The sequence below is a fragment of the Artemia franciscana genome, chromosome 10 (assembly GCF_032884065.1).
Source record: "Artemia franciscana chromosome 10, ASM3288406v1, whole genome shotgun sequence".
Lineage (NCBI taxonomy): Eukaryota > Metazoa > Arthropoda > Branchiopoda > Anostraca > Artemiidae > Artemia > Artemia franciscana.
This window is the reverse complement of record NC_088872.1, coordinates 1,153,931-1,179,151: the sequence shown is the minus strand read 5'-3', so window position 1 is coordinate 1,179,151 and position 25,221 is coordinate 1,153,931. Positions and strand designations below refer to the sequence as shown.

Here is a 25,221-nt window from a genome sequence, read left to right as displayed (position 1 = left end):
AGAAATTTTGGGGATAAATTTGCGAGTCTTCAGCAAAAAATTAATGAGAAAAAGACGTTCAACAGCAGAAATTCAACGACTGATTTGTAGCATCACCAACATCTTCAATGAACATGAATTAAGCACAAGAGGTATGCGGGTGGGCCAGTACATTCAATCTGGTTTGACTTTAGTACAACAACGCTCATAAACATTTCTTCCGCACCTTAGCAAGAACACATAAGTGAATCAATAATAGTCAAAACTCCGCAGGAACTATGCAATGTGACATGCAGTTTGAATCCATGTTTGGCATAAATTCAGTGGACTCTTTCTTGCTGAATTATGCTAGTTTTTTCGTATATTTAGCATAAACCACTGACTGAGTTTCTTTGTTAATGACAACACTCCGAATTCTTGGCGATGTTCCAAAAGGGTATTAGTTGGTCACTTAGAGCAATTTGCTCGTGCGCATTCAAAGAAGTGCAATCGTCCACAGTCAAAAAACTTTAAGTACAAGAGCAGTTTTGGCTGATTGTAGGTATTTGAAAACCTTTGAAAAAACTTCTTTGTTCAAAAAGTTTTTTATACTAATCTGTAACAAAAATTCTGGCTACACCAAAATATATCTTTTTTAGACTGAACCATAACTTTAAACATTAATTCCACGGCAAAAAACATACCATTTATCAAGCATCAGTTCCAAAAAAAAATTCTAAAATCAATCCTTCCCCCTAAACTTTTGATTCTTCTGTGCGTTCATAAAATGGTACTTTCAACATAAGGGATAAATTAACTCTTCCTCTCCCGTCCTATTAATTGTTACTTGGCGTGTATTTGTCTTATTAACAACAATTCATTAATGTAAAGGATTCGACTATAAAAGAAGACGCATATCCTGAGACGCTTCGGACAATTAATTTGTCAAGTTTACTCTTTAAAACCATCCGCTTTAATACCTATTGTAGTTTAATACCTATTGTAAATAATGGTGGGATCTTTTAGCAGCGGTGGTGGGTCTAAGTCCTCACACTTTTTAGCCCACAGAGCAGAGAAGGAAAGGACAGTCTGTGCTTGACTCAAACGAGATTTGTCAACAAACAGGGGCAAAGGTTCACAGAAAAAGTATATTTTAATAGTTTATTTTTTATATATAATATATATTTTAATATTTTAATCTCAACTTTATTTTTAATACGGATTTGGCACGTACGTATCATATACCTCTTAAATGTGTAATCGAATTTCATTTGTTTATTTTTCTTACGTATTTCCACAGCCCAACTACACTGTTAGCTATTTCTGGAGAGATAAGTAGCGCCGCCTTTTTAAGCCGAGTTAACTAATGAATCGGTTTGATCAGTGCTGATCAACAAAACTATAATAACAAGATATACAATTTTTTTAGAGAAAACTTTTTAAAAGCTATTTGGTTCTTTTGTGATAAGTACTAAGCCAGTAAAAGAATGAAAAACACATGAGTTACAATATTTTTAAAACTAAACTCTCTGTTTCTCTTTATGTAAGCCAAAGTAAAGCCAAAATAGTCATACACTCCAAAAAGAACAGAAAAAGATTAAAAATCTGCAATCAACAAATAAAAATGAAGTTATATGGACTTAACGTCAACATTTTACTTGTAAAAAAAAAAAGTCTAATGTGACGTAATGTGACCTGGAAAGTGATATGAGAATCCTTTTTTGAAGAACTTTGAAAAAAAACTAAACTCTCTGTTTCTCTGTATTTAAGCCAAAGTAAAGCCAAAACAGTCATATACTCCAACAAAAACAGAACAAGATTAAAAATTTGCTTATTTGCCATTGTGAACAGACAATGTAGGTAAACACTTTACTTGTAAGAAAAAGTCTAATATAAGCTAAGTAACGTGACGTAATGTGACCTGGAAAATGACGTGAGAATCCTTTTTGAAGAACTTTGAAAAAAAACTAAACTCTCTGTTTCTCTATATTTAAGCCAAAGTAAAGCCAAAATAGTCATATACTCCAACAAGAAAAATTTTATACTCCAAAAGAAAAATTTTGGTCGCAGTTTTCAGAAATGAATACACCTAAGACATGTCTCGAGAGCAAATTTTTTTTTTTTTTTTCATGTTTTGGTGCTTTACAAATTTTACTTAATGCTGTCTATCGGTTTTGGCTAACCAATTTTAAACACTAGCAAGGATTTAAACGAGGATTTGAGTAAAGATACATCATATAGTCTGTGGTAATCATTTTATATTCTCCTGTGGACTTTTATATTTATTTTCAATTCTTCTCCTGCACTGAGGACGGTTAATCGTAGATCTCGGTCAAAACATACGCATTTTTCTGTTTTTTCGCTGTTTCCACTTTTTTTTCGCTGTCAACGTTTTTTCCCTTTTTGTTAAAAATACATTTCTTCTCTTCTAAAAACTAACGATTCTTAAACGTAGGAGGCGTACACGCCACATCTAGACTATGACTCATTCATTCATTAAATTACTCGCTCTAGAGCGACTTCTTGGCCATGTACACCACCTCGCCCTTAAACAGTAAGTATTTTACGGGATTTTACCACATAAAGCGCCTTGCACCTGCAATTTAGATGGACTATCCCAAGGCGAAACGCAGGGGGAGGTGTGAGTGGCATTCGGTTTGGATAATCCCTCCAAGAGTGAAAGATGATCTACATATACGCATTTTCTGTTATTTCATTGCTGAAGAGAATTATTTTGAAGTCAAAGCAATTCTTACTCCGAACAGAACACTGTATGTGGTGCTCAATATGCACCCCCCCCCCTTAAAAAAACTCCCATGCATATGACGGGATCCAGTAGAATATGTTTATCTGAAGAATACTAGGGGAAAAAAACAAGAAATCTGACCAATGGTGAATATTCTAATCTGACGAGAAATTAAATAATAAAATTTATGAAATCATGCCAGAAAGAACAGACAAGCCGATTTATTCATTCAGAAACAGAAACCAAGCTCATCAACATCTATTAATTTCAATTATCATCCTTGCAAAAAAATGTATGATGTTTTTTGCTTTGACAAGAAGTCTTCAATGAAAACATAAGCAATAATCACAGAAGTACAAATAGCCGCATTATAGGAGATTATACCTCAAAAAGTGATTGCCATGTCTTCTGCTGCCTTCTGTCTGAGCCAGCATCTGATTTTAAGTACATACCTTCGGTTAAATATTCCATCCCAAGGGTTCCCCACTTTCAGAAACGGTGAATACTTGGTATTGCACGCCACTAGTGACAGAATTGTGCCACGCGTGGCAGAGAAAGTGGTGCTCTGGTATGTACAACAGTGAGAGGAAAATAGAAAACTTTATCCCAGCATCCTTTGATAAAGAACCTCCCAAATAATAATCCCTTAGCATAAAATATAGAAGGAGTTAAAGCATGGGACGATACTTCACAATTTGAAGAAGTTCTAACCCTTTAGCATCTAAAGAACTCTTTTTCAAGATAAAAAAAAATTACATTTTGAGCCCTAAACTGGATCATTTTAGTAAGAATACAAATTTCAGTTTGGAAACAGATACGACAAAATCTGAAGACATTCTTCAAAAGGCTTTTCAAAAACTGGGATCTTCATCTTCTAAATTTATCCTTTCTAGGAAAGCAGTCTAATCAAGATATTCCACTTCTAGAAATGCTTCTTTAAACTTAAAAGAAGGATTCTGACATAAGGAGCTATGAAATAGTCGATTCAAAAGTATTTAAATGTTAAGCTTTGTAAAATGAACACATAAAAAAAGCAGTTAAGTCGGAGGAAAAAGGCAAATGTTCCTTGGGGTAGGTTTTCCTAGGCGAAGTTTTCTGAGAATAATTTTTCCAGGGGAAAATTTTCCTAGGGAAAAAAGTTTTCTCAATGTTATTTTTCCTCAGAACAACTTTTGTATTTCCATTGAAAACCATTAAGATAACAATTTTCTATAATCAATAAATAAAAATGAAGTTATATGGACTTAATGTAAATATTTTACTTGTAAAAAAAAAAGGTATAATATTACCTCAGTCATGTGACGTAATGTGACCTGGAAAGCGACGTGAGAATCCTTTTTGAAAAAAAAATTGAAAAAAAACTGATACAACAACCCATAGAAAAAAAGAATGAAGCCTTTTTAATATCCGAAATTTTACTTGAAGTCCTTTTCAATGGTTTATATTGTACATGCCCACAAAGTGAGGGGGTTGAGCATTACAAAAAAATTGAATAATCGTAGCCTATAATTTACCTTTTCGCCTTTATACCCCCTTTCATCGGGAGAGATCTTCGTACCCCCCCCCCCCAACCCACAAAAAAGTCGAATCATCGTTCAAATTACACTCTACATATAAAAATAATAGGAAGCATACAAATTTTCAGAATATCTAAAGATATAAATATTATAACAAGTACAGGTAAAAGAAAAGCAAACTGAATATAAAGGAAAACGATACATATTAACAAAAAACATAAAGAACAGACAAAAACAAGACAAAACAATACAATTAAATAAAAAAATAGCCAAAAAGAGTAACCAAGAGAACAAGAAAAAATACTTTCCAACGGTTTCGTGAAGATTTTCAGCCTGGATTCTGTTTGAAATTTTTGCAAGTTTCAATTTTTGAGAATACTCCTCCCAATAGTAACTCTAAGAAACTGGCAATAGACATATATCTCCACTTTGTTGTCCTTACTTTTGAGTACTTACTTTTTACTTACTCTTTACTTTTGAGTAAAACCTTAAGCCACAAGCCAGTAAAAAAAATTCAAAGTTTAATCCTAGTTGATTGGTTTTCCTCTGTGAAATTTTAAGCCAGTTCGAAAAAAAACGATTTTTTACACGCAGTCAAGGCAAGGAATATGTAATGCGGTGTACTATCGCATACTTTGCTTAGAATTTTCAAGTATACATTTATATATACATGTATACATTTATATATACATTTATACATTATATAAATTTATTAAGTACACTTTTATATATACAATTAAATTCATTGGCTGTAGCAGTTCAAAAGGCATAATCGATAAAGAAATAATCGATCAACTGTAATCGATGAACTGCCGTAACTAAACTGACTGATATTTATGTTATATGCCAGTAATAGGGTTGAATTCAGTATAACGGTATGGATCACTTTTTTTTCTTTTTTTAGGTTTTAAGACATTGAATCAGCTAATCAAGTCATTCTAATAAGCTTTCTTTGTGTTCTAGCTTCAGAACATTTGATTAAATCCCAGCTTATATTTTTATAAACTATGATAAAGTACTTTTTAAATGTTCTTTTTTCACATACCGAGAATTAGGGGGGGGGCACTGAAGCCAATCGGTTAAAGTTCGCTTAAAAAATGCAGCTATAAAAACTACGAAAATAAAAGTCACTGCTGCTATAAATAAATAAATTTCTTTAACACCTTTCTTTTTTCTTTTTCTTTTTTCTTTTAACTCCTTTAACTAGGCACCGATTACAATTCTAAACACTTTAAGGTGATATTTAAAAACCTTAGCATTTTTAAGGGCTTAAATTCCTAGTATTATAGCACTATGAACAATATTAAAGTACCAGGGACATTAAAATCAAAACATTTCCTCCTCCTTCCTCCCGAACTCTTTCGTCAGTGTTGCCATGTTGAACCGTAAAAATAAGTAAGCGAAATTAATTATAACTTTACAATACTTTTCGTTCGTGAAAACTCCAATATTAACAATGTGTTGATTCTTAAGGGGGACTAAACTTTTCTGCGTCTTTTTAGGCTGTATGGTGCTATTTTTTAGCTTATTTTTGGTCATTTTTTTACCTGCATTTCTTTTGTGTTGTTTCGATTTGGCGCCAGCCCCTACTCAAAACCGAATTACGGTATTCTTGAGGTCTTTGTCATTAAAAATGAACCCCAATTGTTCTTAATTTTTAAGACATATGGTTGTGCAAGTTTTTACATAGCCAGATATCACACAATATTAATATAATTTCATGATAATAATAATATAATAAATACAATAATATGTATATATTATATATCACATAATTTATGATAATTTACAATTTATTGTTCTTAATTGTTAAGGCACATGGTTGTGTAAGTTTTCAAATAGACAATACGAATAATCACATACCATTTTCACTGTCCTTGGTACTTTAAAGTTTTAAAATAAATAAATGAAAACTTGCCTAGGTAACGTTGTAGCAGTAAGTTGTAGTCCCGTTGGGTATGGACTACGAAAGCCCGCACTAGATGAGATCGGATACATGCCTTGGGTATGCCTAAAAACAAAAGAAGGTTCCACCTACGATTTCAAGCGTAAAACAAAAAGACAGGTTTAAATAAAAAAGAAAAAGCTTCTGGAGAATACATGCAACCAAAATAGGAAAGGTTCTCCAAAAGGGGCAAACATTGATTGGTATATTGTCCCAAGAAAGAAAGAAAAAAAAACGAAATGGGTCATATCAAGAAGAGAGAGCACAGTAAATCCCCCCACAATTACAATTTCCGGAGGAAATGGTCTGAGGTACTGGATGAATATCATATGGAATTAGTGGATCTCACTCTTAACCCCATAGGGGCTTTGGGCCAAGCCCAAAACTAGATTCTCAAGAACCATTTAACATTTACAAGACTGTCTAATTTATGACAAAAAAAACAACAACAAAAACTAGAAGAATTATTTAGATTAAAGTATGAGTACCAGAGAAATTAGCAGCCCCAAATAAAGATTGGGAGAGGGCTTCTGGTCTACCCCCTTCCAAAATCTCAACATTTTCACGTTTTCATTTCGAAGAATAATTTCCTGAACCGTTCTCTAATTTTGTCTGTTTTTTTTTTTTAAGCTCCAAACCAACATTGGCTACCAAACCAACGTTCCTCCCTACCACCCCGTCAAATTAATTTAGTTCTTCCGAGTTTGGGATGTTTTCCGCTAAGCAATAAAGAAAAGGAAATATTACATATGTGACCTTAAAAAAAAATTCAAACCCAGAAAATGAACCAAAAAGCGTTGCCAAAGACCGCATTTTAAGAAGAAGTTTGTCGAGGCGTTGTCTATTCTCTACCACCTAGGGTACATGTCGTAGCCAAACCTGAGCTACTACGCATATTATAATTCTACGATACTATATATTTTCGCATCAGACATGGCGTACCTCGCAATATGTGTGGCTCCTAAGACCCACGCTTGGTACGTGCCTACTAGTGTACATGATGTTTGGAAAGTGGGTCACCCCTCGGGATGGGAAATAAATGAATGATTAGAAAGCTCTATCATACTAAATTATTATAATCCTAGAGAATTCTTTGGAACATATTTAGAACATAATATTAAACATATTTGGAACATATTAAAACTCCACCAATACCTAGGAAGCGAGTGCTACATGGACAAACATGGATTTTTTATAAAGTTTTTATAAAGGAAGGTTTTTATAAAGTTTATAAAAATATAAGGTTTATACGTAAATATACGTAAATATAAGGTTTTTGTATAAACATGTCCATTAGACGTCAAAACCGAGATCTTTTCAGATTTTATATTTATGTATTATATTACATCACATGCTGTAAATATTACATAGTTACATAGAACCTTTCATTTCAGCTTAAGAGACAATATTCCTCCACTAAAGATTTATGGTTATTTGATAACAATGAATATACTAAATATTTAGCTGAATTTTATTAGTTTTGCAATACTATCACGCACATTAAAGCAGGGGATAGGCGTCCCCTTCCTATTACGTTTTTACGATTTTTGTGTACGAAAAACAAAATCCATGTTTTAAAGTATTTGTTTACAATTTTTAGTTAGACAATTAAAAAAGTGAAATGTGCCACAAATTGGTAAAATCTCACAGTATTTATGACATTTTTCTAGCATGGGAGTCTTCTGGTAAGTTAAGCCCCCTGTGCCCGTTTTCATGGTTGCAGAGTTAACATTAATGCATGTAACATAGCCAACATCTCATTATTACGCGCATCATCACAAGAGACTAGGTTCATCCATTAATTACGCCACCTGATGCCATAATAACGTTATTTTACGAAATATAGGCTACATCGATCTTATCCACCACTTCATACGAGTTTTATGCAGTACAGGATTGAATAAAATCAATATTTGAAATCGTATCTTGAATCAAAGAAGTTTATATCGACTCTATATATATTACTACTGAAACCATTATACTGTTAAATTTGAATGACTCTGCTTACTCAAATAGAGAGAATTTCATATATTGGCATATATAATCAAGATGGTAGATGATGGGGAACACTCCTCCCGAAAATTCTCTCTCATTCAAACCACATTACCAACAGTAAAAACCTACTGGCATGTCGAAAACAGGGTAAATTTCCTCAACACCCACCTTCCCATTGTCAGAAGTCTTTTGAAACAAATTAATTTTGCAAGATATGCACGGTAAAAAAATATTTGAATCTCGAGACTCTCGCCCACCCCCCTCTATCAAAAATCACTGACCCCCTAAGCCATTATCTGATAAGCAGGGCCGTATCCAGTATTTTTTCGGGGGGAGGGGGGTGGAAAGGGATTTTTCGGGGACGGATTTACAAAAAAAAAACTTTAAAAGTGCGTCAAAATTTATATTCATTTTTGTTACGTTTTTACGAGTCGGACAAACATTCCAAGTGGGGAGTCGAACCCCCTACCCCCCCCCCTTGATACGGCATTACCAACAAAGTATACTACTGTCTCAAAGAGGCAAAACCTGATTGAATCAACAAACAGTCAGTACAGAAACGCGTGTCAAGTGTAACAGTAAACTAAAAACAAAGATATCGCTACTCTCCATGTAAACTAAATTTATATATCGTTCTAGAAAACACTTAACAATTCTTTAGTCAGTTGTACCAAAAAAAAAGAACTATCTAATTTTAACATAGTCAAACATCAATTTTGACATTCGATCTGATTCATCCGCGAATAGACTACAAATATTTCCCTCTTGCCCCAATATACACCTTCAAAAGTGCTTAAAGGCGGACTTCTTCCCCTCATGAAAACGAAGCCCCTCCCTTATCCAATCAAAATACTACTAAACAAGGGTAAAAGCACCAGGGATCCCCTCGCATTCCTCAAAGGCAAATAATTACGCTAAAATATTATTCATAAAAGGGACAATACATGTTCCCACCCCCTTAATTCCCCTCCTCTTTCCTTTAGAGAACATTGATCGACGAACGCGCACGCTGATTACTTATTCGGAAATCTTCAATTGGTTCAAGGGGAAAATCAGGGGAAATAATATTTTCCCGAGTGATGGCCTGACATTGTCGCTACGTCGGAAAAGTTCAAAGTTAAGCAATGGCTATTATCCTGATTGCCTTCTGCGCAGACAAGTGTTCTAGACAAATTATGTTCAACTTGAAGTGGTAGAACTTTCAAATCAATAATATAAACTAAGCTATAAGAAGCAGAGATTTTTCTTTTTCAAACTTTTAAACTGAGACAAGTTCAAAAGTATGACGCACCTTTAAATAAGATGTAACAATAGAAAAATTCGAATATTTTTTTTAGGGGAATATCACGTGACTTATAGAACATTTAAATTACGATAATGAGACACGGAGGTTCTAAACGTAAAAAGTAATTTAGGTAGCAAATTAAATAGGAATACAAAAGAATGGAGCAATGATTTACATGGCAAGAAAAGCGGAAAGATTGGACGAAAAAAGAAGAAAGTTGAAATTAAAAGATACAAGGGAGCAAAAAAAAAGCGACAATAAGTATTTTATATTTCTCTATTTAATAGTTCAGAAGATATTATAAAAATTTAGCTTGGAAATATATACAGTAATGCAATCGGCTTTCAGCGACAAAAAGAAGAATGTCCCATTCAGAGATTGCTGGTTTTTTCACACTACGTCATTGAGCCTCTAACGCTACGTTATGTTACGTAGCCTCAAGGAGAAACTTTTGTCCGTAACGCAGATAGTAGACTCAAGCTTTACTTAAAATGTTTTGTTCCGTATGATTATGTCAGGCCTATATTTATGGTAAAGTCAATACAGCATTAGGCCTACATTTTTGTGAAATGATCCCAATTTTTATGAAAATTCCAGTTACTGGAATTATTTTAGATGGGAAACTTTGAAAGTCTAATATTATGTTCGATCTGTCAAACACCAATACCGAGGACACAAAAATAAAATAAAAACTTGCACCCCCCCCCGAGCCCATCTTAGGTCTTTTAATACCCCACAATCCCCGATTCCATAAGAGTTGGTTCATGTTCTACTGGTTGATTTAAAATTCCTAAGTTTGGTATACATGGTTGAGTAAGTTTCTACTAAACCAATTTCAACAATCAGATCTCGTTTACACTGTCCTTGGTATTTTAGAGACAAAATGCAGAGCCTCAAGTAAAATCTACAAACAATGGCTGTAACCTAAGCACAGCTGAAAACAATGGACTATTCTATAACATAAAATATGGCTTTAATTATACGAGCTAAATAGACTACCATATAGTACGCTGTGTATGATTAACCAGTAGATATTGCTGAAATAAACGAGGGTCTCCAAAATTCAAACTCCGTGGTGTACAAGAGAATATTTTGAAATTTTATTTATTTGAAACGTAAAAAATAAACAAATGGAAACATCTAAACACGACCAACACAAAGCTAAGCTTGAATCAAACGCTGCAGGAACGTAGAGCAAAAAAATTATTTGTATTACCCCCCCCCCACACCGTTAAAAAAAAATTGGTGATTATATATTATACGAGAAGCATTTGAAAAGTAAAGTTTGGTTAATCCTAATGAAGGTTAGGTTACACTTCTAAAGATATTGCTTCTTGTAATGAGTACAAAGTCACGGTGTGTCCATTGAGGCGCTATTTTGTTTTGGGCAAGAAACTCTTATCCTGGTAAAATATAATTGCCTGTTCTTCGGTCCTTGGCAAATCCCAAATCTTAATTTGAGCATCCATGGTGAGACACAATTTTCTATCACTATGCATTGCAAACTAACCGGTTATTATCCTATATGATCTTTGCGATCTAAATTCTCGAGTGTTTCTCGTATAATACTACCAAAAATGTTGTTTTGACCCCCTCCCCTAAAAGGTCCTCCATACATGCTTGGAGGACTGCCAAATACCAAATAAATTTTATCATACGCCTAAAGATAATAATATGAAATCTAACAAGAAAAAGAACCTTTCAGTTGTTTTAATCTTTTTGACGGGTTGAATTATGTATCCACTCTTTTTTCTCTTTTTCGGTCAGTCCTATCATATTTGTCTTCTTTTTTTGCTGTTGTTTGTTTTTTAATTTGACTCTGAAATACGGATCCGGTTCATATGGGCTTTTTGAAGATAAATCTATCTTAAAACGACGAAATAAAAAATTAGAGTAGGAGATTGACAAAGGAGATGGACCCTGTGTATGGCAAAACCACAATACCCTCAACAAACAACAAAACAAGAATCTCCCGTCATCAAAGGCACAATGTTCTTATAAATCTTCACAACTCGGAGTCTTCGAAAGCGAAATCGACGGTTTCGAAATTTTATACATTAGTTTTTAAGTGATTAAGAAAGTAAATATCACTCATAATATTTGTCGAAACATGAAAATTACAATAAATTTGTGAGTCTTTACAAAAAATAAACTAATGTTTTCAATTATGCTTATATAAACACTTTATGATAGTGCACTGATAACAGTAGAGGGTACTTCTCTTGGTTATTTCCTGAGGGGCTAACCACTTTCAAAATCGTGTTTAAATGGTGTCGTAAGCATAGTATAGCATAGTAAGTATAGCGCAAGGTGGCGCAACAGTGCTGTGAAGGGTCATGGCATGGAAGCCTGTCATGTGTGGAGGTACAAATGACACTCCAATATGTGAATCGGGTGGTGATACTGAGTAAACCCTCGCAGTTTCCCACTCTTAGACATATTGCTCTAAAGATACACAAGTTTTAGAGCACAACCGTTGGTTCGGTGTAAACCAAAATCCTTGTAGTTGCCAAAATCGTGTTTAGGGGTGGGTATAGTACCCGGTTTTAACCCCACTTCCTGAAAATATTTGGACACATTCCTTGTAAACAATTTTGTGTTGTATTTTCATTTATTTATTTTTTAAATTCCCCCAAATAAAAATCCTGGATACGGTCCTGCTAGTTGAGCTGTGTCTGTATGAGGTGTAGACGACTTCTTGCCTCCAACCCTTGCTTTGTGCTCAAAAAGATTATCTCCTCTTTTGAGCTCCTGTTTATTGCCCCACCTGTAGAGAGAAAGTCGCATAAAATGACGAACTCCATCTTCCACGTGTAAAGGAAGATATTACCCTTTCTGAAAAAGATGTGGACGGTATGAACCCAAGAACAAACCCCAGTTGATTATGCAAAAAACCATAGAGACAGAAAAAAGAAGAGATAAGATTTGCAAACTGTAGCGGTCATATTTCGCCGTTAACTAGGAGCAACATTATTCTGGATTTTAAAATGGAATAAATAGCAAAAATTATCAAAAACCTATTCCCATTTCTTCTTCTGTTTCTTTTCTTCCTCTTTCTTTCACTCCAATTTCTTCCTTTTCCTCTTATTTTCTTCCTTTTTTCTTTTCTTCCTCTATTTATTCATTTTTCTGTCTTTATGGCGAAAACCGTTCATTATTACTTGCCTTGGGTGAGAGTGAGGCGAATAAAAAATTCAGAATAATAGGCTTTGCTATTTAAAAGGTTAAACTTGGTCAAATAATAGAAATATGACTTTTTAATGTCAATATTTCTTTTTTTGTAAACAGTTATCAACTCACGTTTGCTACATAAGACTATTTGACTTATAGCCATATCTTGGCCCCAAAAATTGGCCTTATTGGCCCCAAAAATTAAGTCACAAGAAACTCTGCAACCCCGTAACTTTCATATTAAGGAGGGTTAGACAAACCATACCCCGAGTCTATAATACAAAGAAAGATCTTACCCATCTAAAAGACACGTCAAATATCAATTTTACCAACTTCATGAACATTTTCAGATACGGTTATCATTGCAACAACAACATATTTAATTGTTGATCTTCATCATTTTATAAAGTATTAACGAAAAAGAAAAGAGATCATTAAAGAACTCACCAGGATGCAACTTGCGCCATTTCAGCTCCGAGCATGGGGTATGAATATTGGGCAGCGGGAAAATGGTACATTGGGGGTCGCGGTAAACTCGCTGAAAAAATAAAAGGACAATAGGTATATCAATTCATATCGTGCTGCGATTATAAGCTTCTGACTTAGATTCCTTTAAGCGATTTCACACGCCTTTGACTTCTTGCTTATCCTATGGCTGGAGACTCCAGTCCTACCCAAAATGTAATGTACTTTTAAGATATAAAAGTAACATAAAATAAATTATAAGTACAAAAAATATAAAGTAGAATATAAAAGCAAGATAAGTAAGTAAAATGAAATGGCAATGGTATCATGGTGTCATCAGTAGCTGGAATACAGGAAAGAACGAAGCTCAGCCAATAGTAACCAAAAGTTAAAAAATACATTTTAATATAAAAAAAAACTGGTAAGTAAAAAAGGGGCATTTCTAGCTGATTAGGGAATGGTAAGTATTATCTCGGTTAGTCTTAACAGAAAAATGATATTCGAAAACAAATTTGCAAGAATTTCGAAAAATAGCCTCAAACCCGTAAGAAAAATCCTCGGAACGAAACCTCAAATATATCATAGGAACCATCATGGTCGAAAATCCTATATAGGAACCTTCGAGTTCCCTGACTTGAGCAACAAGGACAATCATGTCAAATTCAGTTCGTGCTCCGATTACGAGCCACTGCCTTCAATTTCTTTAGGCGATCTCCTATGTCCCTAATTTGAAGAGTTCTTATATCATAACTGAGGACTAGCGAGACTTTGAGGTGGGTTCTAGTCCTACTCAAAAATAAAAGAAAAAAATCAAACAACGGAGACAGAAATCTTAATAATGGAGAAACAAATGGGACTATGGCCAGTAAAAAGAAAAGATAGAAACCAAAACTACGCAAATATTTTGCCTATATGAAATGAGGCGTCTTCAACACTGATAAAACAAAGTTAAACTAAAACAGCCTAAAAACGATCCAAAACCAGGGAATGAAAAAAAAAAAAACAATAAAGTTTCTCCTGCGTCTCCCTCTGTGGCACAGCAATGGCGACATCTCCATGAAATACAAGGTCACTAACCCTTCCATGGCCATAGAGAGAAGAATCTTCAAATTCAGTGCCAATGTTTTAAGAGCCAACCACCCCTGGACTAGTGTTATTTTATAATGTTTGTAGTTGAAGTGTATTTAATTTTTTTCTTTTTTATACTCCGTCTTTTCCGTTTATGACGGGTAATAAATTAAACTTAAAACAAACAGAAATTATTCCGTATATGAAAGGCGTTGTCCCCTCCTCAACGCCCCGCTCTTTACGCTAAAGTTTGACTCTTTGTCTCAACTCTACTTTTTAAAACAATCAAAAAAAAACTCGGGTAACACATGGGTAAGACTAAACTTGATGAAACTTATATATTTAAAATCAGCATTGAAATGCGATTCTTTTGATGTAGCTACTGGTATCAAAATTCCGTTTTTTAGAGTTTCGGTTACTATTAAGTCGGGCCACTCCTTACTACAGTTCGTTACCACAAACTGTTTGACACCAAAGCAACCAAAGTTTTTTATTATGGCTGGCCAGTTTGGCTTTAGATCTTTCAATGTATTTTTGAACATAAAAAATAAGATATTTAATGTTACTCATGCTCCTTTTTCACAGCTAAAAACAAAAATTATTATTTCCATAAGTCTGAGAATCAACCAGGAAAAATACCCTTGTGGCAACCCTTTCTGCAATTAAAAGTAGCAAAAGAGTAAGGAGTAACTACCATGTTTTGCTACTCCTTAATAAACCTCTGCCTCCTTACTTCTACTATAACTCCCCTGAATACGATTATATTAAATTTAGAAACCCTATTTTAGACTTATATCAATACGGATGAGTTTATCTGATTTATTGGTGATTTTGCAGGCATGTTTTAAGAAATAAAAGAAGCAAAACGCGAATAATGAGTAGGAAAATGCTTTGGTGCAAAGCCTTATCACTAAGAAAATATTGATGGAATGGAAAAGAAGGGATCTTCTTGTTAGAAAGAAACTTAAAACAAACAAGCAAAAAATAAAAGAAGTAATAAACTAAATAATTTAGCTTTTATAAATATTCAACTTACCTCCTCAAATTAATTTTTAACGCAGTTGACAAAAATATTCTTATATGTTCATAACTTATTAATATCCTTTATTTTACAGACAATCATTAACTAACAATAACCAAAAAAAATTGCATATTTCAGGCAAAAATAATGCAAGATTTTCAGCGGAGTTGGGTAGTGGGGGTCAAGTTAAAAAAAGGAGCAAGACAAATTATATGAAAATACAAGATATTAAAGGAAACGGTCTGAAACTTGGAAGGGGGATCCAAAGTAGCCCCCCACTGGCATGGATGCCCGGTTTTAAAGCTGGGATTTAATAAGCTTCATTAAACTCATTCTTTGTGCTGCCCTTGAACGTGTATTTAAGCTGGAACTAGACTACAACGGTTTGATTACTGTCAAAGTTATTCCTTCACATGCGGAGGAGGGGGATCTCTTCCTAAGTTCAATCCAAAACTCCCAAGAGGAATGAAAAAATTTAATTTAAGCTGTACCTCTTTACTACCCAATCACAAAAAATTAGGCCTGTAGGTACCTATATTCCCATGCATATATATTACCTTTCATCAATGAGGTTTTTACAGTCGATTATTTTTATCATCAAACTGAACAGTTCTAAAAATTACACTATTAAGGTTTCAAATGGCGGTCAATTTAAAAATAACAGTTTGAACAATATTAAATGGCATCTAGGGAAATCACACTGTAGTCTGTGGGTTTAAATCCCCGCTATTTTCAATTTTACTACGTTATAGTTCATCTATTTTCTTCTTATGATTTACGAGACTTGGCTGTTTTAACGAGGCTGAATCACGCTAAGTTCTCATTTATATATTAACCTGAAGCTAAAGCTAGTAATGAAGAAAATGAATTGAACGTGAATAACAAGCCATTTGCTCATTTTTAATTGCAGCACTCGCCGACGTCTTTCATCTAAACTGAGAAAACTGCGGAATCCAGTAAGTTGTCTCTAGACAGCGACCTAATTTACCTTACTGTGTATTTGGGTTCACAATGACCTTTCAAAGAAATCTACCGAAAGAAATTATCAAAGAGCCCTTTCTTCAACTTAGGAACTCTTTAGAAATTATGGAGGAAAACTAACCACAAAAATTCAGTAGGAGGTCTATAAATTAGTGGAATCCAAACAGCAGCCAAACTTAATCACCATTTCCTTAAATTCACATCCCACGGGATCTATAGGAGGGAATAATCAAGGAGCCGCCCTCCCTTTATCAAGGAATTACAAACCTCTCCTCCCTCCACACATTTTTTTTTTGTGGGGGGAACATACGAAACTTAAAATACCAATATTTTGGCTAAAAAAAAATTATGGGGGACAGACCCAAAAGAATATTTTACTTCCTCTTTCTGCTAATTTGTTACCATTAGTTCCCCATTTGAACACCTCTCCTAAAAGGATGGCCAAAATGAAAAAAAAAAAAATAACGGGAACAGCGGAGGTCCTCTGGGCCGTTCTCAAGGGGGAGCTCCTAAGAATAAAAAAAATGCACTTTCAAATTTCTAGCGGAGGGGGAAATCCAGGGCGGGGCAACTCTACCTCCCAGCTCAATTGACACACCTGTAACTTTTACTTCCTCCCATTTCAAGTAGGCCTACCATGAACAATTTGTGTGTCATAACCATGCGTGAACACAAACATATCTTTTTTGACGCTAATGTGGGTCTCTATCTATTCTTTGTATCGTTGATCCAAATCAAGTCTGAAGAAGCTAGAAGATCATTGCATTTAGATATCGAAGCCCAAAAAATCTCGAGGAACTAGATCTTCCCACTCTGGAAGTGGGATATCAGAATTTTCATCAAAAATTTCATCAACTTAAAAATTTCAAAATATCAGATTTTGGTCCTCGAAAAACTGAATCTTAAACGAGATGAAATCCACAATTAAACCTTTCTTTCATATTAAAACCATCATATATTCTTCTCTCGTTTTATGGTTTTGAACACTCCCCCTCCCCGAAGTTTCTGGTTCAATACCATAGACTCAAGCTTCAAGGAGAATCGTTGGAAGTTTTGGTGATGCAGCAATTAAAATTTCGTTGATCTGTAAACAACGCTATGCCCTTTATAATATTTAGATAAACCCTAAGGCTCAAGGAACGACACCTAAACATTCGTTTTGAGATACTGAACTCCAAAAGCTATTGACTACAATAAAGAGCGTCCCCAGAAATTGTCTCAGGGAAGGAGGACTGAACTGCGAAAATTTTGAGTGGACTAAGGTTTGGGAAAAGTTGTTTTTTATATATGTTTCTTATATATATTTTTCGTCTTACGGGGGAGATGGAGTGAAAGTTCTACCTCTCCTCACATATGGGAGGGTTCCGACTAAAGCTAAAACTATTAAATAAAAATCAGAAAAATTGAAGCTCAAGAAAGACCACATTTCAAAATTATGAATATTTTCATTTTGCTTGACCTACTTTTTGGTGAAACGGACAAAAAAAAATGCAAATAAATCTTCATATATGATGGCCCTGGAGCAACCGAAACCTAACTATTGCTTTAATTATAAGCTTTGCTGATTTTGCATTTAATGTCCTTTGTGTTTCATTTCAAAATCAAAGATTACAAAATCAAATCTACAAATTAAAACCATCAGATAAGAAATTAATTTTGTGAAATAACAAATTTATCTCTATTTATTTATAGTTTAACAATAACTGGGGCTTGGTCACTTCTAGGCCAGTCTTTAAAAGGTCAAATAAATTAACTTACTTAGTCCTCCGGGTGACTTGGGATCTAACTGGTAAGGGGGAATACCCATATGAGCCGGAGGGGGATGGCTCAATGGATCAGCACCGGGATAAAAGAAAGACAATGGTGAACCAGCATGTGGTGGGGCTATACCCATCTTTCCAGCCTGCAAATTCAAACAAAAAGAAAATATAAATATAACAGAAATTGATCATTAATGCAGTAGTTTTCTATGTCTACATCTAGGATAAAGAATAGATATTAAGACGTCCGTAATAGTTGCAATTAGCGGCAATAATTCGGCATTCATATATTAAATACCATATTAATACGAGTTCTCATCGGTAAACACATAATTCTTAATTAATGAGTGAAATGAACTACATGGGAGAAAATATAAATTGTGATATCTTCCTCCTTTTCCCCCAATATTGCCTACTGAACTTCATAAAGCCGACCGAATCTTCACTAGTTTTACGCAACACTATACTCTTAGCAATTTTATGACAAATATTTGTAGTCCGTTTGTAAAGTATCTTCCGATATAATGATGGCAATCAATAAGATATTAGGATGGCAAATCGGACATTTCCTATCCCTCCCGTTAGTAATTCCGCCCAGAATATTGAGTCATAAATCTTATGTAGGAATAGTCTCTAGATTCTCAAGCTAAACTGGTCTCCTAAATATAGTCACCCCCCCCCCCCAAAGAAAAAGAAAATAATTTACCTGTACACAAGTCGTGAAAAACACACGTCGTTTTTACTGGTTATACAAAACAATACGTAATACAAAAATAAGAATACGTCACAAGAATAGGAATGCGTCATACAAAATAATCAATCAGGTTTTGTGATCTTAATTACGTCATAAAAAAAGAATACGACATACAATTAAATTTGATGTTTTCACAAATATTTTTGCTCAAAATTTGATATAACAAGAACAGGTAAATATAACAACGGTTATAAAATGGAGTAATATGTTTTCCCTTTGACATGCTTAAAAGATAGCGATTCACGTAAGAAAATAAGTAAAGAAAAAGAATAATTAGTTAAATGGCTTCGATATCGGACACCATTTGATGGGCTGAAACGAATATTAAGCTGTTGCATCTGAGTCCCTATATCAGGGCTTGTGCTACAAGAGGATTCCACAATATCCCTTGACAGTAAGAACAAACAAAACAGGAAAGTTTTTGCACAAAACACGTTAAAATGTGCTACATTTACATATTTGGGCACAAAATTATGCATTTTTTCTAAGCACCAGCCACGAAGCGTATTCTGAATCATAAACCCAACAGAATAACGGAGCATTTTAAAACCCCTTCCCCCTAAAAGAATAACAGGTTGTAGAACAATGGGACCTTTAATTACAAGAAATAATAGGCTACACTTACTTTATTCCAACCAAAAACTTTATTCCAACACAAACAAGGTCGCATCCAGGGGAGATGGCAGGGAGTTAGACCCCCCCCCCAAAAAAAAAAAAAAATCCGACCCCCGGAAAAAATATTTTCGCGAACCCCCCTCCCCAGAAAAAATCCTGGATATGGCCCTGACTAAAAAACATTTAACAAAGCAAAAGAAGAAAAACTTAATGAATTTTATTTGAAACACCTTCAATATATGTATATATATATATATATATAACTTAATCTTGGCTGGAAGGATTTAAGACCTGACAACATTCGTATCCCAAAGCAATTAAGATTCCATTACAGATTCTCTACTCTAAGTGCATTTCTAGAATACAATTTCAAAAAAAAGAAAGAAAGAAATCCAAGCAAGAGTAGTCATACGCAATTTCACGACCGAAACGAGATCAAACGAAGTCGGTTTTCCCCCTTTAGTAAGACAATAAAGCGAAGGTCACCCCCACGATACAATTTCAAACATATTATTCCAAAGGAAAGTAAATAATTTGTCGTATTTAATCGTTCCAATTCATCCAGTATTATTGGAAAGCTTTAGTCCCGGATTATTGGAATAGGAAAACCAACAGAGACATTTCTAGGGAGAAAACCTAGGTGGATGGTTGAGTAGTTACATTTTAGGCCAAAAGTTTCTTAGCAACCTGAAACCATGAATTTTGTCACAAAATAACAGCAAAAAAGAAGGTTTGTCGTAATTTAGATTAGAAGGATAATGAAACTTTCAGCAAAATAAAAGGTAAAATGAAGAAAACTAAGATAATTACTTCCGAATTTTTCACATTTTTGTCCCGAAGTTAGGTGACCTTTAGGTAGCATCAAAAGCACTAATCTTTTCTTTTTCACTTTCTCCACTTTCAGCTGTGATAGACTCGGTATCACATTTGTTTGAATCACATTGCGAGAAAGATTTTAAAACAAATAACTGAATTTATGTAGCACCTAGACTTTTAAAACAACATGTTTTAAAAGTTTATTATGATCCCATCTTTTTCCATTGGGGAAATAAAACCACTGGCGTAAAACAAAAAATAATAAATAGTTATAAAAGATTATGAACTAGATTATAAAAGTGGCATTTAGTGTAAGTATATACACAATAACATTCATAGATACAAAATCAACAACAACTTTATATAAGCGTTCAACAAGCAGCGTTGCACGCATTGGCAAAAATCGGCAAAAAGAAAAAAAACTCTATTTATCCAAGGGAAAGACTGAAAGCTATCGTTGCTTGTATTTCCCAGTAAATCCCGGAAAAAAATTCAAATATGAAATAAAGGACCGGGGCCTTTGAAGTTTCCGAATTCTCCCCTAGCCTCGTGGCATCAAAGTCTCAGGAAATAATAGATGCAAATCTTTACCATGGAAATAAGGGTTTGGAGAGTGGGGAATTTAATTTAAATTTTACTTTCAATTCGAGGTCAGATGAAGGGAAAAAGTAAGGGTAACACGAAAAAAATACAAGCATATTACATTTCAAAGCATCTGATAGCTATTGGTTTTACTTATTACAATGATGCGTGGAAATTAGAATGACTGCAGTGAGGGTTAGCAATCATTTTGAAGTGAAAATATGTATTGTTTTACGCATTGAGAATGTGTATAGTCAATACCAAATATTTCACTTTCAAGTTTTTTAGTGGGAGGGCATCCATATTAATTTTCGTCTATGGCTGACATTTCCAACGTATGCCTCGTTAAAGTCTGCCTCCGTACTCTTGGATGCTACACCTTCTTACTTCATGATTTTATATGATAGCCTATCCCTTTTAAGAAATATATTCCCTTTAAGAATATGTGTCTTAAACACTAATTTTCAAGCTTGATCCTCTTTTTGACATACCTCCATTCTTTCTCTTTCTCGTGTTTATACCAAGCCTCAAGGCCCTATTAACAACAAGTGTCAACGATATACAGCAAGTCTTGCCAACTTGAAATTCTTCTAGAAGAAGTCTGGTAATCGATATTAGGCCTTCCACTAGTTTATTCTCAGTGTCTCTTTGTCGTCAGATGAAGCTTTTTTATAAGTATCCTGCTTTTTCTTGTTTGGATAACTTGTCGCATAATCTCATCACTGGAATCAAATTCCAACCGCTTCGGTGGGTTGCTGCAACTGACATCGAACTCTGGGTCACGTTTTACCGAGCAGCAATTGGTCCCACTACGGGCATGAACATCTTGATGCCTCAAACCTGGCTTGGATCTGAAATCTCATTAGAAGGGATATGAGGCATACACAGCTCCCGATACAACAGCAAAACTACAGGAGCTTCATGATAAGTTATCGGCACAGGCATATCGACGGCTTACCCCATATCAAGAGCTCATTGTTCTGTTGACCTTTTTCCTTGTTGATTTTGTTGTACTTATATGTTGTTTTCTTGTCTGATGTTTATATTGTTTTCTCTCTTTTTACTCCACTACCCTAATATTGTTTTGTGCAGTGGGTTATAAATAAATTATTATTATACCAACTAATTTTCTGAAATAAAACTTGTCCATCCGTATACAGGGGTTCTGTCTCATTTACTAGTGACAGTTTTGGCAAATGAGGTCACAAATCTAAGAGATAGGTACAAACTTGCGAAAATTTGCTTGGGTTTCCTCAACACTGGCTGGGATAATATCGGACATTTCGTCAGAAAGATGTAAAGAACATCAATTATGATTCATTTTTTCGTTTTCTGAAATAAATATCATGCCTTCAGAGGAGAGGCATTTTATTGAATTAACTGTTCTTAAATTATAGTTTAATAATAATAAAAAACACTAGATTTGTCGAACGGAAGCATGAAGGGTCTGCAGTTAGGGGGTGCAGGGTCTGCAATGATATGATTATTATTTTTAGCCTGTAGTGGCACATTGGATTGATCTCTGTTTGGCAATCGGGGGCCCAGGGTTCGATCCCAGCGAGGAGCTTTGTCGTCAAGAACCGTCGTTAATCCAAAGACTATACTAGATATTACTTATTTTTCCGTCAGAAAGAATGTAAAGGACATCAATTATGATTTCATTTCTTTGTTTTCTGAAATAAATGGCAAGTCATCAGGAGTCATTTTATAGCATTAGCTGTTGACAGTTTCGGCAAATAAACTCAGGTCACAAGAAGAGTGATAGGTTAGTCAAGGAAAAACTGTCGGCTTAGATGGAAAACCACAAACAAAGGATGAATGAACACTCAACTGTCACCGATGACGCACTGATAAGATGTAATAAAAACAAACAGAAAATTGTCTTAATGGAATAAGTTAGAAAAGCATTATCAACCCGCTGCATCAGAATCAAGTCTTGAGTGTGGCTTGAACAAATTACCAGCAAACAAATCACAGCGTGATCAAGCACATCTGTTGTCGGAACGCTTCTGATAAAATCTAAAAATGTCATTATGCCCCAAAGAAAGGAGAAGAGGGGCTAGAGGCAGAACAATGGGAACATCCATTTCTAAATGGAACTAATAGTATGGATTCCCCCGAAAAAAAACGGGTCATTATCAAGGGATAAAGCTCTTGAAAAAAAGGAACTAGTGGATCAAGTGTGGTGTTACATAATGTGGTTGTTACTATGGATACAATTTGAAGGGGTATTAGCTTTAAACTGAACTTGAAGAACGCATGTCATAGCATAATTTTATATCGCACCCTAATTTTCTAGGGGAGAGCCTCTGAACCGCTCAACTGCGTTAAATCCAAGGAATGCACCAAAAGTTGCAAAAAGTTAAATATGATGACGCTAAACAAATATTTCACCTGTGTAGATAAAGGCTTCCTCGGCGATATAAAAGGGGACAAATTTTTAACATGATAGTCAAGAAAAGAAAAGACAGCATAATCAAAAGAGAATAAAGAAGAAAAATAAATAAATTCGAAACTACCCCATGTAAAATGCAAAATTCTCCTTATTGGTTCGATTTTTCCTTTTTATTTTAGTTTCTTTTCTTTTTCAAATTGTTATGTTTTTAATTATTTTCCCTTTACAACGCTGAGGACGCCTTGTTATATTTTTTCGAAATATTTGCTTCATTGATCTTCTTCTTTTACAGAAGTTTTTCTTCAAGATTTACTTGCTTGGTTGAGTCTGAGTCGGTATTACAAATTTACTTACTCGGTATACTCCAACGCTTAGTAGCTTTTTTTACACGCCTTTTCTCTGTGTCTAGCAGGGAAAAAAATTATAACAATAAGCCTTTGATGGCTAATATTTTTTCGCTACATTATGAAGACCTAAAAAGACTTCCTCGGTTAAGCAAGTAGGCCTATACATCCTAACATGGCCTGTACACAGAATTACAACAAAAATTTCCTCATTTTAAAACTTAATGGGTGCAAATAAGGATTGACAGGACGGGGGAACAGATGGTGCCCCCCTATAGTTCGATTTTTTTATATTTTCATGCCTTTTTTGATATTTTCATTGGAAAAAAAAATAAGTAAAACAGCAAAATTAAACACACACCCTGACATTTTTGCCAGTTAACACCACTGCAACAACTGGTTGTTATTGACGGCATTTTTCAACTTCAACTCCTTTCTTTTGCTCTACTGTAAAGTATGTGACTTGAAATGAAGCAATACGTTCCTTTTTTCCAATCGAATGAGGCCTATTTTTCCATGACTATCCCTTTTATACGAAGCGGTCGGAAGAAAAGAAGGACAGACACAAATAAAGGTCACACAAATTCTTTGCTCATGCTCACCAAATGGCTAATGGGGGGACATTGATATTGGAATATAACGTCAAACAACGCAACTTGAAACAAAATATCTTGAAATATTGCTGTCATTGTTGGCCGTACAAAATCAAAAGCATTTTCTCCCCTTTTAAAACTGGTCATTTCACATATACCGTCTTTTGAATTATCACCAGTACCAGGAAGGGGACTCAGGGTTATGAGAGGCTGAATTGGAGGCAGATAGTGGGGTTATACACTTGACAAGGATTTCCCAGCCCATTAAATTGATTATGATTAATCGTAAAAAAAACCCATCCGTGTAAAGACTGCCAAAATTATATTTTTGGCATTAGTATTTTTTATTACCTAACTGTTTTATTAAAAAAGATCATTTAGTTTCAAAAACTACAATTATTTCGTTAAGAAAAAATTATATTTCGGCATAATTATTTCGAATTTTTTCTTGAACCAATCTTGGAGAGATTTTCTTTTGTGTGTAATGCCACTAAATTTCAAAATGCCATTTTTATTGAAAAATGCTCTTTTTTGGTATTTTCTTTGAACGAAGCAAAAAAAACAAAAAAAAAACATCCCAGATTTTGACTAATACAATATATACAATTTTGACTTAACGTATATCAAACAAGCCGAGAAACTATCCAAATCACGCGCCTTAATTCAATATGTATTCAAACCGTCTTGGCAGAATGGGAGGGGGATTTTAATTTAACTTCCGGTTTATTCAGAGGCATGGTTTTAGCAACCCTTGCTATTTGGGTTACCTTTTGCGGGACACGATTTGGACACCCAAATCTAAATCACCTCTTGCGCGACAATGAATTGGAATTGAGTCGGGCTGGTTTTACATGATCTGTACAGCCTTCGACAGAATAAATTCCAAGCTTTAAAGAGTTGATTCTGCAACAGAAGAAAAATATTCAGAAAATACCAAGGAAGAAAAATAGGGAAAGAAAGGAAAGGCCCAAATATCTCAAGGGGTTACGAGGAGAAATTTCCAGCCGATACTATGAGAAAACAATGCGCAAAAGAAAAAAAAATGACGGAAAAAAATTATAAGATAAAAACGAGTACTTGTCAGTTATTGTATACACCCAAAAAGTGAAATTAGGTTAATTCTAATGAAAAGTAACAAAACATGATGATAAAATAATACTTTAGAAACAAAATTATGGAAACCTAAATCTAACCCCCATTCCTAATGTGC

The 25,221-nt window shown here is 34.5% G+C and overlaps 1 protein-coding gene across 1 annotated transcript in view; it reads right to left on the bottom strand.

Annotated features, from left to right (window-relative positions):
- LOC136031638 (protein pangolin, isoforms A/H/I/S-like) overlaps positions 1–25,221 on the bottom strand; it is a gene marked incomplete in the record, with an annotated part of 153,392 nt that overhangs the window by 52,743 nt on the left and 75,428 nt on the right. Inside the window, 3 exon segments of the mRNA XM_065711281.1 lie at positions 6,140–6,232; positions 13,065–13,155; positions 17,911–18,055. Coding sequence (XP_065567353.1) covers positions 6,140–6,232; positions 13,065–13,155; positions 17,911–18,055 — 329 coding nt within the window.